We start from the raw sequence: 15292 nt of genomic DNA, 5'->3' as shown, positions 1-15292 counted from the left end.
TCCACTTTGCCCCTGGAAAAAGGGGGGGTTACATGTTGATGTTTTGTTAAGAGGGGGAAGTGACATTTGTTTTTGGAATGGATCCTTTTTTTGCATGTGAAAATGTTTTGTGTTTGAAGAAAATGGGCCAGGGCTGTTCAGCAAAAGCCCCCTGAACATCTGAGCATGCTCCACTATAAAAGTGGAGGACTACAACTCCCAGCATGCAATGCAGCCCACAACCCCAGGGCTATACTCTGGGGCACTGGCCCTGTTGCATGCTGGGAGCTGTAGGCTCTGCTCCTTTATGTTGAAGATGGAGATACTCACACAAAATGGAGCTGTGGCACAGGCTGTGGCTTCTGGCAAGTAACGAACTAAGCATTTGGCTCAGGTGGACAGAATTGCTGGGGGCTGCAGCTGGGGTAGGTATAAGTGTACTGGGCACTGAGGACCATAGAGGTGGCTGGTGGTGCTACTTCTTCCTCTGACAAAACCTTGCAAAGCTCCTGCTAAGTCCTCAGAAACCTGCAGGCAGCTGTAGCCAACCCCTCACCCCCCCCATGCACCCAGACTCCCTATAGCTTCCAGACCTGACAGAGTTCTCCCCCCTGTGAGCTGGTCACTGCTCCCCTACTTCCACACTAGAGGGACCAAGCAGGAGACAGGTGCCTACAGCCCTCCTATACCTACAGCCCAGAAGCAAATGGTGGGAGGCTCCTGCTGAGCAGAGGCAGGTGCTGGAGTTGCAGGTGGTAGGATATAGAGAGCAAACAACCACAGAAAGTGGAAGGTAGGTAACCACCAGCCCCTAGCCAGGCTTTTACTCCCAGTCCCCTACTGCTAAAACTCCTACCCCTCCTGTTGAGGATAGGGCTGGACTCTTCCCCAGACTCCGCCCCACTTAGCACACCAGGCAAACCTTAGATCAGTTAGCCCCTCACAGCTGCCCTCTGACCACCAGCAGCCCTGAGGGCCAGAGCTTAAGAAAGGTCCAGCAGCTACTAGCCCCCTCCCCCAAGCTGGCTTAGTCCTGAAGGTCCATCCATCTGATTTGGGTCCTGGCTCTCAGGCTGCCCCACAAGGAGGAAGGGGCAGCTGAGCAAGCTACAACAGGGTTTACGGGGAGAGAATTAACCCCCAGAAGACAACCTACAGGAACTACCTCACCCAGGAGTGTGCTGGCTCCACCACTGGGCCTTGGCTGTGACAGGAAGAGGGTGCCACTTAGTGGCAAAGTTGGAGTCCTGCACCTCTTCCACCCCTTTGGAGAGAAGCACAGGGACACTCCCAACCCAAGAGCAGCTCTCCAGCCTGCCACATGGCCCAGGGGGAAGGGTGAACTCATCCCACACTGGCTCCATTAGGCCTCCTGCTGAAGGCAGCAAGTCAAGTCAGAGCTGGCACTTCCTCCACATGTGTGTTCCAGGACCAAGATCATCAGAGCCAAGAAGGTAGCCCAGGAGAACACAGAAGCAACTCTTCCACTGTGTAGATTTTAGATTGCCCAGGCAAGGAAAGCAACTGCTAGCTTAACCAGTAGATACTCAACCACCACCTCAGAGGATCCAGGTCAGCCCAGGAAGAAAGCCCCTGAATTCTAGGTCCATTAAGGGCATTGCTGGTTGTGCAAACTGGAATGGGATCTTAAGAAAGCTCCTGGGGAGAGCAGGCTGAGGACACAGGTTGCTGCCCAGAGACTTTGGGGCAGTGTAGATTAGTTCTGTTGTTGGGACAAGACTTACACAAATTGCAACAGAGGCAGGACTCCTGCTGGCCTCTGCCTTAGCCTTCCACAGCATTTGCACATGTGCAGCTGCCCACTGCTGAAAAAGGCAGAGGTGAGCTAACCCAGCTCCTCAGGAAGACACTGTCAAAGTGAGGTAGGTGCCCTCCACATGGGAGCGGGAGGGTAAGCAACAGAGCAGGACTAGGGAAGTGGCTAGGAGCTGCAGCCTCAAACCCTGCCTTCCCTTTGAAGGGACACACTCAGTTCCCTGCACTTGGTACACAGCCTGAAGTTTAGCAAGTGCTACCCTAGCAGCCAGATACACATGTGCCAAGCAGGGGCAACAGCATCACAAGCCCCAGCCTCAGCTCCTACTCCAGGGCCTTTCATTAAACTGACCCCAAGGGCAGGGGCTACAAGCGCTTGGGGCTGCAACTGGTCTGAGCAGTTCTCCGAGAGAGAGCAGGGCCGAGCACAGCAGCGTTTTGAATGCAGCACTCAGCCTCCACAGAGCACTGCTCTCCATGACTCCCCCCCACACCTGCCATCACTCCCTTTGGGTGCTGCAGGGACCCTGGGCACCACCCCAGTGGGAAATACTGGGGCCCACTCTCCCCACAGTGTACAGCTGGCACAGACAAGGCAGCCGCTCTGTGTAAACCGCATTCTCTATTTGATACTTTAATTTCAGTAGAACAAAAAACCAGATGGCCGACAAAATACAACATCCTACCCTAGGATGCAGGCAGCTGCCAGGGGGTTGGGTATTGGGCTCCCTGCTGTGCTTGGGGGGGAGAGGGCAGGGACCCTCAAGCTCAGTGCTCACCCCAGCTGGGGCAGGGTGGGTGCTTGGTGCCCAGGAGCAGCACAAGTCCCCCCCCATGGGGGAAAAATCAGAACCCATCAGCACAACCTGCCGCCCCAAGCAGCTGGTTCAACACAAGCAGAAAGACAGATGGACCAGACAGGGCTGGGACCCTGCAACCCTACCCCCTACTGACAGGGGGAAACAAGTGGGGAAACACGACACTAGGGGAGCCGAGGAGTCAGTAGCAGTTGTAGAGGCCAGGCCCTGCCCCTTCCAAGCAGAGATGATGCAGGGAGCTAAGATTGGAGAGGGAATGGCCCCCTTTAGTCCACCTCCTCCATGCGGGATGCATCTTCCTCTCCCTCTAGTGGGGGTATCTCATCAGGGACAGCAACGCTGGGCTCCTCTGCAATCACCTCATCCTCATCGATACCTGGGGAGGGAGGGAGATGTGCAGGCTGGTTACTTTGAGGGCCACCCCCAGGATCACACACACAGCACAGCAAGGGGACCTCCAGAGAGGATGGGGCAGCCACAAGAGCAACATGGTCTGAATGGAGGAACAGGCCCCTACTTCTCAGCAAAAGGGCAGTAAGCCAAGAGTGCAGCTAGGCCAGGGCCCTCTCCTGGAGGACTGGGCAAAACGTTTCCAGCCCATCAAGTTGCAGCAGAAAACCAGCTTTCTATCAGTGCTCTTTCGTGCATGCCAAAAGCATGTCTGCTTTCCCTGGAAAAACGCACACTGCTGTCAATAAGCCATGGCCTGAAAACCACCTTTCAGTTCAGAGATGCTGCCGTGGTGCCTCCTGCTCCCATTCTCCTCCATGGGCCAAACTCGCCACAGGATTACATTCCCCATGATGCACCACAGCAGCTAATGGGAGAGTGGTGCATTGTGGGAGATGTAGTGAGTCCCACAGAGACAAACAGAGGCATGACATACAAACTCCAAGAGGCCCTGGTGGCAGCATTGCTGAATCAGAAGTTACCATGGAACGTTTTGGGTTTTCAATTTCTTGCTGAAGTGTCAGTTTTCCCACTTTAAAAAAAAAAGCCCATTTTCAAACCAGTTTTCCACTCACGTGCTGCCAACACCTGCCACTGGCCTTCCACACACTGGCTAATGCACAGGCCCTACCATGCTGATTAGGTTGCATGCCACTCTAGCTTGCACATTTTACACCCTCCTGTCATGATTTAAGACTAGGATATGCTTCATGCCAGAAAACAGTGCCTCCTGCTGACTGTTCCCTCCACTGCACTTCCTGTGTGAGCCAGGTCAGGAAAGCTCGCCTTGGGACCACTCCTTCCATAAACTGAGGAAAGGATAAGCCAGGACTGAGGAGTCAGAGCTCCTTCTAGTGGCCAGCATGAGTGTCCTTGGAGCAGGATAAGTGTTATTACCACTCGTTCCCAAGGAGGCCTGCTCTGTGCTGAAGCCAAAGACAAGCTCAACTGGCTAACATGCCCCTGACTTCTAGCTTTCAGGATAAGCCACCATGAACAGGTCTCTGGATCCCAGACATTGAAGAGCTGAAAAAAGCTCCTTCCCCAGTGTCTACCATCAAATGCCAACTCTTTGTGGTTCCCAGTCACCTGGGGCACTTACCCAAGCCGAGCTTGATCATCCTGTAGATGCGGTTGGAGTGGGTCTGGGGATCTTCCAGGGAGAAGCCAGAGGAGAGCAGGGCTGTCTCAAAGAGCAGCACCACCAGGTCCTTGACAGCTTTGTCGTTCTTATCAGCCTCAGCCTTCTGGCGCAGGGTCTCCACGATGGGGTGGTCAGGGTTGATCTCCAGGTGCTTCTTGGCCATCATGTAGCCCATTGTAGAGTTGTCCCGCAGCGCTTGGGCCTTCATGATACGCTCCATATTGGCCGTCCAGCCATAGGTGCTGGTGACGATGCAGCATGGCGATGAGACCAGCCGATTCGAGATGGTCACCTGCAGAGGGACCCCAAGGTTAACAGGCCAGACAAAAAATAGCAGGGTCTAGTGCTTCTGACTGGGTCTGGTCACAGCAGATGCAGGGACTCCAGCCCTTATGTCATGCTCAGCAGGAGACACCCACAAATGGCTGAGGAGCCACAGGCAGTGGAGACCTGGCTGCAGGGAAGGGCACAGATGCTCTCCACAGCACAGCACCTTCCCTCTGGCTTGGCCACATCGTCACCACCATATCCAGAGGACAGACAGCCCCGAAGCAAATAGGGATCTCTCAGCCAGCTTCAGGAACACTGCCTGGAACAGCTCCAGCAGCTCAGCCAACCCCTTGGTACCCAGTACACATTCCCAAAGCACTACCCCTACAATCAAAGTTTTGGGTCAGTGCCCCTCACCTGCAGCCCAAAAGCTTAGAGCAAGATGCTGCAGTGCATGCTGGGACTTGTAGTCTCCTTCAGCTGATCCTCTGCTGGAGACAAGGGAGGCCAGAGGCCATGCACTGAGCCAGGGTCCAATCCTTGTCTGCATTCAGTGAGGCCCCACTCTCCTTCCCCATTGAGCCAGGACTTGGCCCTGGGCTGGGATCCTCACCCCACCCCTAGTTACCTTCTCAACCTTCTTATCCAGGATCTCCTTCATGAGCTTGCAGAGGTTCTCAAACTTCGCTTTGCTTTCCTCCATCTTCTTCTTCTCGTCCTCATCCTCGGGCAGCTCTAGCCCCTCCTTGGTGACTGACACCAGGCTCTTGCCATCAAACTCCTTGAGCTGTTGCACGCAGTATTCGTCGATGGGCTCCGTCATGTACACCACCTCGAAGCCACGCTTCCGCACACGCTCCACAAAGGCGGAGTTAGCCACCTGCTCCTTGCTCTCACCTGTGCTGGGGAAACAAGAGGTCACCAGGGCTCGGAGCTGGCTACACTCTGGGGTCTCCAGCAGTCCCCTGGTAGGGACTGGCTAGACTTCAGCTGAGACATGGCCCCTGCGAGGCTGATGTTGAAGACCTCTTAACAAGGGTCTACAGGCCCCACGGTGCCAGGGATAGGGCCTGGCCATTCCCTTAGAGAAATGAGACCACAAAACTTGCATACCCAGCTCCCAGCCAAGGATCCCAAAGCACCTGATTAACAAGAGCCTCTTTCTAGGAAGTAGAGTTTTGGGGAGGAGACTCCCCTTTCCATACAAGCCCACCTGCCAGGGGAACTCCCCGTGTCACACCAGCGACCAGAGGAGCCAGGCAGTAACTCGGCAGAAGAGTCCATTCTGGGGTGACAGGAGGGGCCCGCACAGGAATCTAACCCTCTTGGTGTTGCATTAGCTACACCAAATCTAGCAGGCTGAGGAGATCCCCATTCTGAGGGACAGTCTCTGCCTGGGTGATGGGGGAGGAGGGAGGTTTCGCCCCCCCCCGCCGGCAGCCCTCACCTGTGATGTAGTAGATGCTTTTCTGAGTCTCCTTCATGCGGGACACGTACTCAGAGAGGGAGGCCACCTCGTCGCCAGACTGCGACGTGTGGTAGCGTAGCAGCTCCGACAGGCGCTTCCGGTTGGTTGAGTCCTCGTGGATCCCAAGCTGGGGGCAGAGGAGGTGATTTATATGCAGGCTCCAGTAAGTGGCTCACTAACACTCTCCTGCCCTCAAGAGCTGGGAAATCTAGCTCCTCCCTGCAAACACCCCACCCACACCCAAGGGCTGAGGTTGGGAGCAGATGCAGTTAGTGAGGCATTTCCAATCAAGCACCCTGGGGCACACCCACCCTTCTTGGTTGCTAAGACAACAGATTGTTTGGCCCCTCCGCTCCAGAGCCCTGCCAGGAAGAGCAGGTTTGAGCCTTGAGCCCAACCCAGAGAAGTCACCATCTTGGAACCGATCATAGACTAGTTCTGGATCCTCAAGTGCCTGCCTGTGGAGCATGTTGAGGCAGAGCAGCGTCCCCTTTGCCCCCAAGTGCTGGGCTAGCTGGCTGTCTCTCACCTTGAGGTTCTTGGAGAAGGCTTCATAGAATTTCTTGTAGCTTTCCTTGTCCTCTGTCAGCTCCGAGAAGAGCTCCAGGCACTTCTTGACAATGTTCTTGCGGATAACCTTGAGGATCTTGCTCTGCTGCAGCATCTCCCGGGAGATGTTCAAAGGCAGGTCCTCAGAGTCCACCACACCCCGGATGAAATCTGAGGGGAGGAAAGAAGCCAAGGACCAGGGAGGGCGATCAGTACAGCCAGGCTAAGAACTCCATACACCCATCCCCCATGCACGAGAACAGAAGTGCCAAGCAGGAAGCCCAAGCTCCAGGCTGCGTCAGGAGACCTGAACCTCTGCATCCCTCCCAGCAGTGCCGCAAGACTGTATGATGTACTGGGGTGGTGCAATGGGGAGGAAGCAACTAACATAGCTGGGAGGATACTAGAAGCCAGAGAGCTTAAGCTGTTTAGAGAGGGAGCTCTGCACAAAGGTGGGGTGCTACACAGAGGGCTCTTACTCAGGTACTCTGGGATGAGCTCATCACAGCTGTCCATAATGAAGACACGCCTCACATACAGCTTGATGTTGTTCTTTTTCTTCTTGTTCTCAAAGAGGTCAAAGGGGGCACGACGCGGGATGAAGAGCAGAGCTCGGAACTCCAGCTGCCCCTCCACAGAGAAATGCTGCAGGTTGGGAGACACGGGGGGTCAGATGAACAGAGCTCCCAGGACTTCATTCCTCTAACCCTCCCCGGGGGAGAGCCCTTCCCTTTGGCCCGGCTGCAGGAGCACCCAAAGGACCTTGGGTAGGGGGACTGAATGGCTACCTTAGAGCAAACTGCACAATGCATCAGACAGACAAGCGGGACAGCAAGTCTCCCAGCACCCTGACTCTGCACTCCCCTTCTTCCCCACTGTACCAACATCTCCGCCTCCAGCAAATGCTGGGCAGGATCTAAGGCCCCCAAAGCAGCAGCTCCTGTCCCCATTCGCTCATGCCAGAGAGTGGCAGCCAGGGCCTCAGGAGAACCCTGCACACATGGATGAAGCAGGGGATTGGGAGTGAGGGTCACCCTGACCAAAGGGCCAGCAAACCTGCACCACACCCAGGTGGGAGGCTCCATGCCCAGGACCAGCAATGACAAGTCAAATGGGCTCAGCCCAGCTATTTGCTTCCCCTGATAGGGGAACCAGCTGCAGTTCAGTCACTTCTCACTGGGTCTAAAGGAGTATTTTGGGGCCCCCCAACTTCCTATACTAAAGCCCACCCCTGTGATGAAGAAATGTAGACCTGTACACTAATCCATCTTGCTTTGAGGTAAAGGGAACCTTGGCCTCTACCAGTGTGCCCAGCCCGGCCTCTACACTCACCTTGACAGCCAGGTGGTCCTCCCAGTCATTGGTGAGGCTCTTGTAAAACTCTCCATACTCCTCCTGGGTGATGTCATCAGGATTGCGGGTCCAGATAGGCTTGGTCTTGTTCAGCTCCTCCTGGTCGATGTATTTCTCCTTGATCTTCTTGGTCTTCTTCTTCTTGCCCTTACCACCCTCTTCTTCCTCCTCATCTGAGCCCACGTCCTCGATCTTGGGCTTCTCCTCATCCTTGGGGGCTGTGTCCTCATCCTCCTTCTCCCCCTTCTCTTCCTCTGCCTCATCGTCACTGATTTCCTTTTCCCGCTCCTTCTCCAGCTGTAGGGAGAGGAGCAAAAGAGGGTCATGGCCAAGGCACCTACCTTACTCAGGGCCTCCTATGCACAAGAGATAAAAGGCAGCGACAGAGACACAGTTGCCCCAAGAGAGATGGGAGTTTCAGTCTGGTGGGTTCCATGCAAAGGCTAAACATTGCAGTGATGCACTGCAGGTATAGCACTGGTTCAAATTTCTCACATGTGCTTTCCAGTGGCTGGGCCAACAAAGAGGATAAAGAATCTATGGCTACCACCAGCTGGTGAGACCCCCATTGCTCCTGCAATAGAGAACAATGTAGGTGAAGACAGAGTGCTGGGGTCCAGCCTCAGTCCCTCGCCTGGCAGTTTAGGCAATGGCCCAAGGTGCTGGCACAGATTTAGGGATGCGAGTCTGACTACGCAGTACACCCTTTCGGTGACCCCACTCCCTAGCAACAGTGAACTAATTCCTACCCTCGTACCATTCTGCTGGCCAATTCCTGCAGCAGCAGGATGAATGCACAGCCCTTGCCTCCAGACCCTGGTAAAGCCCATCACGGTCTCTTACACGCACACCTGTGTGCGGCTTGGAAGACTCAAGGTGAAATGTACCATCCTCTCCCCATTCTCAGCTTGGGCTTCCCCCCATGCTCCATCTGGCCTTCCCATGGGTCCCACCATCTCTCACATACGTACATAAAGGGTGATGGGGTAGCCGATGAACTGGGAGTGCTTCTTCACCACCTCCTTGACCCGCCGCTCCTCAAGGTACTCTGTCTGATCCTCCTTCAAGTACAGGATCACCTTGGTGCCACGCCCAATGGGCTCACCTATGACATCAGGAGAGAGGCAGTGGCATTACTGTCTACAGGTACTGGACAGACAGTGGCATTACTGCCTACAGGTACTGCCTACAGGTTACTGCTTACAGGTACTCTGCAGATCTCATGTCAATGTCAGGTACAGCCCACAGCTAAACTAAAGGGAGGATCATCACAGTGTTTCTAATAGGAACCAAGGTCAGTCACCCCATCCATAAGCAGGGAGGGAAGATCCACAGCTATCACTGGCCCTGCACCAGGCTTAGACCATGGATTTGGTTAGCACTGAGGGGTGCTTTCTCCCTCAGCTTTCTCCACAGATTAGACCTGGGACCTAACCCAAGCTGACTGATCACTCAGGCTTCACACATGACCCCATGAGCCTGGACCCTCTCCCTCACTGATTTAAGCTTCCCCACCAGGTGTCAGCTACAGACTACAACACCTTATCCAGCCATACCATCTTGTCACCAGCCACCTCAAACCCCTTTAGGGGCCCCATGGCAGACAGGGTGGGAGGGGGTGACTAACTTCACACAGATCCCTCTCTCTGGGACCCCTTGGCATACAGAGGGGAGGGGAGTGGCTAATTCCCTGCAGACCCCATTACCACAGTCCGCACCATGATCAGCTTTGACAGTGAAGGAGCCCCCAGCTGATGACTCCCAGGCATACTGCTCGTCATCATTGTGCTTGGAAATGACCACGACCTTCTCAGCCACCAGGTAGGCAGAGTAGAAGCCCACGCCAAACTGCCCAATCATGGAGATATCAGCACCCGCCTGCAAGGGGAAGGAGAATGGGTGAGAAAAGCAAGACACCAGAGACAGGTAATGTCTGAGACGCAACCAGGTGTGTCCCAATAACAGGGAGCTGGGCCAACACAGAGATAAAGCCACAAATACAGACAGGGATAGGGCAGGGCACAGTCACCTCCTCTCTGTGCAGGAGGGACCGGGGAACACATGAACAAGCCAAAAGCACTGCTGGCTGCTCCCTGGGAGGACACAGGCCCAGAAAGGGGTAATTTCTTAGCCAAGTACTGAGTGTTGAAGTTGCAAGGCTCTGCAGAGGACATGAGCCCAGTAGCTGGCCAGGCCCACAAGGGGTCCAAGCGCTCTAGATCCCAGGCTGAAGGCCACTCACCTGCAGGGCTTCCATGAAGGCTTTGGTACCAGATTTGGCAATAGTGCCCAAGTTGTTGATGAGGTCCGCCTTTGTCATGCCAATACCTGTGTCCACCAAGGTAAGGGTGCGGTCCCGGGGGTTAGGGATGATGTCAATTTTTAGCTCCTTGCCACTGTCCAGCTTTGAGGGATCTGTCAGGCTCTCATAACGGATCTTGTCCAGGGCCTAGGGGAGGACAGAGACCGTTAGCAAGGCCCACCCACCATTCACCGGCTCCATGGATCCTGTACTCTCCCTGCTCCGGGCAGGAAGGCCCATGGACTCTCGAGATAGCATCACCAAGACACAGATCTGCCACAAAAGCTCTGGCTTCACTCAAACCCCTCCAGAGGGCAAAACAAGAGGCCCTTCTTAAGAGAGGCACCATGGCTACCCCATCAGAGCAGCATGCAGGACAAAGAGACAGGCTCATTCATCCACCACATGCACAGGAAGAGAGAATGCCTGGAAACAAACAGGAGACACCAAATGCCAACTCCATGCCAGCTCCTTGAAGAGCAGCAGAAATGAAACTAGGAGATAGGGGCCACTGCCGGCAGGGCTGCACCACCGAGTTCCGCTCGTGCCAGGACCTACGGGCATACTGAATTACTACTCCAGCGAGACCGTGGGGGTGGGGGTGGGAGGGGAGAAGAGGGAGATTATTTAGGGCTCTCCAACCCTTTCCTAAGGGCAGGTGACCACCAGCCCATCTGGCATTAACCAGCCCCCTCGTTGGCCATCTTAGGACAAAGGCAGGGAAACAGACCCCCCCCCCCCTCTCAGGGATGGGTCCTCTTGGGCAGGGCCGAGGCACCTTACAAGGCCCTGCCATCAGTAGCCAGACTCCTTTAAGGGCCTCAGCAGATAAGGGAAAATCAATGGTTGCCCTAGTAACAGGGGCGGGCAGTGCCCGCTGTACCCAGCGGCAGCACTGCAGAGCCCCGCACTCCCGCTGGGGGCGGGCGGCCCCCCCTCCCCGCCCCGCCAGCTCACATCGGAGGCGTTGGAGATGATCTCCCGCAGGAAGATCTCCTTGTTGGAGTAGAAGGTGTTGATGATCAGGGACATGAGCTGGGCGATCTCTGCCTGGAAGGCGAAGGTCTCCACTTCCTCCTCCCCATGCTGCACTCCTTCAGGCATCTGCAAAACAAGCCCCGGGCTCAGAGCACCTGCCTGGCGCCCCCGCCTCCGCCTCCCTCCCGCGGGCCTGCTCCCCGCCGGGGCGGCACGGGAGAGGCGGGGCCGCCGCCTGCTGGGCGACCAGGGCCCCGCTCCCCACCCCAGGCCGGCGGGGCCGGGCCGCGTCCAAGGCCCAGCGGGGCCTCCAGCCCTGGAGGCGGGGGCCGGGCGCTCCCGCAGTCGAACCCGCCGGGCCGCCGCCCCGAGGGGCCCCGCTCAACATGGCAGCGCCCAGCGGAGCCACGTGCGCCCCCCGCTCCCGCCCCGGCGCCCCCCGCCCGGAGCGCGGCGCCCCCCGCCCGGCCCGGCCCGGCCCGGGGCCGAGCCCCGCCGGCCCGCTCGCTCGCCCGCCCGCGCCGGGCCGGCCCCGGCCGCCCTTACCGCGATGGGTGGCGGGAGATCGGGCAGAAGCGGGCTCGGACCCTGGTGCGGGGACTGCGGCGCGGCCGGGAGAGAGAGAAACCGGGGCCGCCTCCGCCCGCCCTATATAGGGGCTGAGCCCGGCCCGGCCCCCGTCTCCCTCCGCCTTAAAAGGGCCGGGCTGGCTCGGCAAGACTGGGGATTATTACGGATTCTGGTATTTTGTCTCCGTGCAGCAGCCCTTTTCCAGCCAGACACATATGCCCCGGTTCCCCCCTCTCACCCCAATACCCGGGAAGCTCCTTATATCCCCTACTCTGTCACCCCAGTACTTGTAAGTCTGCCTGGTAGTCCAACGCCTGACACCCCAATTCCCCACTCACCCCATTATCCAGGAATTCCTGTGCCCTATCCCCCTGATGCCTCAAATCTCTCAAGGGATTCTTCCTGGCACCCCGCCTCCCCTCTGTTCTTGGGGGCCAATTCCCTTGTAACTCAAAACCCTAGGAACCCCTTAACACATCAGCAACTCCACTCCAAGTACCATCCCCTGTGTTTCCCTGGCTTCCACCATCTCTTCTCATACCGCTGCGTCCCCTCTTCTGCTTCCGCCCATGGTCCCTCCCTGATCTGTAATTTTCAAGAAGACTAGAAAAAAGTTGACTGCCAACATTTAAGAAGGTTAAACTGAATGACGGGCGTGTAGACAAGGCCTCAGTCCCACATGACATTTTGATTAAAAAATGTAGCACTGTCACCCCAGTACTTGTCAAAAACCAAAGTGACCCATATTAAATGGATTAAAAAATGATTAACTAACGGATTGCAAAGAGTAATTGTAAATGGAGAAGGATGTTTACAAATTGGAAAGCGTTCAGCAGAAAGCAACAAGAATGATTCAAGGTCTTGAAAGCATGCCTGAAAGTGAGAGAACTTGCTCATGGTCTACATTCAAGTACCTACATGGGGAAGAGATTCCTGATAGTAGCTGCCTCTTGAATCTCGCAGGAAAAGTCATAACAAGATCCAGTGGTTGGAGCTGAAGCTCAATAAAGTCAAATTCAGACTAGCAATGAGGTGCAAATTTTGAACAGTGAGGGTAATTAACCATTGGGAGGAAAAAACTTACCTAGGAATGTGGAGGATTCTCCATCACCTGCAGTTTTTACAGGCAGACTGTCTGTCTGTCTGTCTGTCTAGAAGGTATATTCCAGCTCAACCAGAAGTGAGGGACTTGCTGGAGGAATCAGTAGGTGAGGTTCTAATGCCTGTGTTACAAAGGAGGTCAGAGGAGATGACCACAGTGGTCCTTTCTGGCCTTAAAATCTATGAAGCTTTGGAGGCGCCTACTGAGCTTGCTCCATGGGCTCCCACCTGGCACCTGTGAAATCCTGGAGCACTTGTCCCAAAAGAGCTTGGATGGACCCCACTAGAAGAATGTCCCATGTTCTCTCCCTCCCCTGCCCTTTGCAGCTCTCAGGACGAGTTTCACTACGTGATGAGTTCCATGGGGTAGAGAAAGGCACAGAGTTACACCACGGATCAAATTGCCCCATCATGTTTTGGGGTGGGAGCTGGCACACTCCCTGCTTGTGTTGAGGGGTAGTACATAGGCCTCTGCACAGTTTTTGCCTTGCGGTAATCGTATTGGCTTAGAAACCAACAGAGTTAAATCAGTGCAACCCTGCTAGTGTGGACACAGTTATAACAGTAGAAGCAGCATAACAAGCCTTCTTGGGGTGCAAATGCCCTTGGCTGCTTCACTGAAGGGCCTTATGGTCAGGTGTGCAAGCTCACAGTTATGTGTGGAAAGCAGGTGGGTATTATCTTCTTGCTCCCCTGGTGAGAAGCAGTTCAATTATCCAGCAGGAGCTGGCGCGAGGTGGGGGGCAGATTTCAAATGGGGGAAGCCCTGGGAAATGCCTATTGCTCTCAGCACCTCAGTTCCTAGACGCTGCCTTGGGGACCGTCTACGCATGGGCTTTTGCACCGATATAAGTAACTACATCAATGTAGCTACACCAGGGCAAATCTCTCATGTAGATGCATTTAAACCACTGTAATTCATGCTCAAACTGGGGCCTGGTCTACACTAAAACGTTAGGTTGCCCCAAGTATGTTGCTTAGGAGGGTGAAAAATCCATCTCCCTGACCGACTTAGTTAAGCCGACCTAACCCCCAGTGTAGACAGGGCCAGAATTCTTCCATCACCCTACCTACCGCCTCTTGGGGATGTGGGTTTTCCATACCGATGGGAGAACCCCGCTGTAGCGTTTCAAGGATAGCTGAGCCCTGGTTCACTATAATCTGGTAATTTACCATGTCAAACAAAACTGGTTTAAATGCATCTACATTAGGGGTTTCTATTGTAGTGACTAAATCATTTTTAGTTGACCTGTGAGCTGATCTACTCTCTATTTTCACACCAATTTAACTAAATCAGCAGAAAGATCTTTATATCAGTAAATCGTTTATATTGGAATAAATAGTAATCTTCACAACAGTATTCATTTTTATAATGGTTTAATACTAGAGGGTTACAGCAATGATTATTAAACTAGTTACGTGACCCCCGAGCATGCCCAAATAAATGTGTTAGTCTCTTTGGTGCCACAAGGACTCCTCGTTGTTTTTACTGACACAGACTAACGCGGCGACCACTCTGAAACCTGACAGCAATTTAACTACACTGGATTTTCTTCTGGAGGTGTCAGCTCAGATAGACGTTCATGTGGTAGCTTTGACCCGTCTAATGCTCTAACAATAGAAACACAGCCTCGGTGGCACAGAGGGTGGGACAGGGTAGCTGCCCCAAGTAGAATCCTGTCCAGGACTCTTGGTACTTAACTCAGGGGGCTAACCCACCCCACTGCCCATGCCATGACAGCAGTTCTGTTTTTAGCCTGCTAGCTTCATCAAAGCTAGCGCACGTACGGCCCCCTGAGCTGGAAATTACACCCCCAGTTCAAAGTGTAGACGTACCCCTAGTTAAATTGGTATAGAAACGGAGTTTCAGTGGAGCCCTGGGACAAGTTTGCTAACATAGGCAAGCCCCTAGCTTCACTCAGTAGGAGCGGATTACAGAAAGACCAGCAGTTGAGGGTTAGTTTGTAAAACAGGAGCACCTGTCAAAGCCTCAGAAATCCCACAAGCATCTGCAGTTAGTTTGTGTGTTAATTTTATTTTAAACATACTTTTGGTTCTGGAGCCAGTGTTTGGACTTGACAGGATTAACTTGTTCTCGTTGGTGAACAATGATTTTCTGATGCTCTCTGCTTAATTCAACAGTTTGTAGAATAGCCTCTGCTATTCCGGCCCTGGGCTCCCCCCAGCTCTGCCAGTGCCCCTCACCCCTGACCTGCAGCCCCCCCGCTCCCTGCTATCCCAGCCTGGGCCTCCCTATTCCCAATTCTGCCGATACCCCTCACTCCTGACTCTCAGCTGCCATGATGTTCCAGTTCTGGTCCTCCTAAAACAAGATTACTAGTTAAATTCAAAATCATGTGGGCCAAGGGAAAAGCAGGTATAAAACCACCACCAGGCTAGAATGGGAGCATTTTACACTCATTCTGAGAGTGCCGGAGTGTAAATGAGGAGGGTGATGGAGAGTTAGGCCCTTCGTTAGCATGATAAAGTATTTAGGGGCTGCTGAGGGGTAAACAAAGCACAGAAGCCGGAGG

The 15292-nt window shown here is 54.5% G+C and overlaps 1 protein-coding gene across 1 annotated transcript; it reads right to left on the bottom strand.

Moving 5' to 3' along the window:
• Positions 1–2373: 2373 nt before the first annotated feature.
• On the bottom strand, positions 2374–11741 carry HSP90AB1 (heat shock protein 90 alpha family class B member 1). Its single transcript, XM_073338509.1, has 12 exons — positions 11634–11741; positions 11067–11213; positions 10050–10256; positions 9526–9685; positions 8779–8912; positions 7787–8104; positions 6934–7099; positions 6435–6625; positions 5885–6032; positions 5066–5334; positions 4126–4459; positions 2374–2949 (listed from the first exon to the last, which is right to left on the bottom strand). The coding sequence occupies exons 2-12, from the start codon at positions 11211–11213 to the stop codon at positions 2840–2842; spliced, it is 2184 nt and encodes a 727-aa protein (XP_073194610.1). The 5' UTR covers positions 11634–11741; the 3' UTR covers positions 2374–2839.
• Positions 11742–15292: the final 3551 nt, after the last annotated feature.

This window comes from Lepidochelys kempii, chromosome 3 (genome assembly GCF_965140265.1).
Source record: "Lepidochelys kempii isolate rLepKem1 chromosome 3, rLepKem1.hap2, whole genome shotgun sequence".
In the NCBI taxonomy this organism is placed as follows: domain Eukaryota; kingdom Metazoa; phylum Chordata; order Testudines; family Cheloniidae; genus Lepidochelys; species Lepidochelys kempii.
This window is presented reverse-complemented; position numbering and strand designations above follow the sequence as displayed.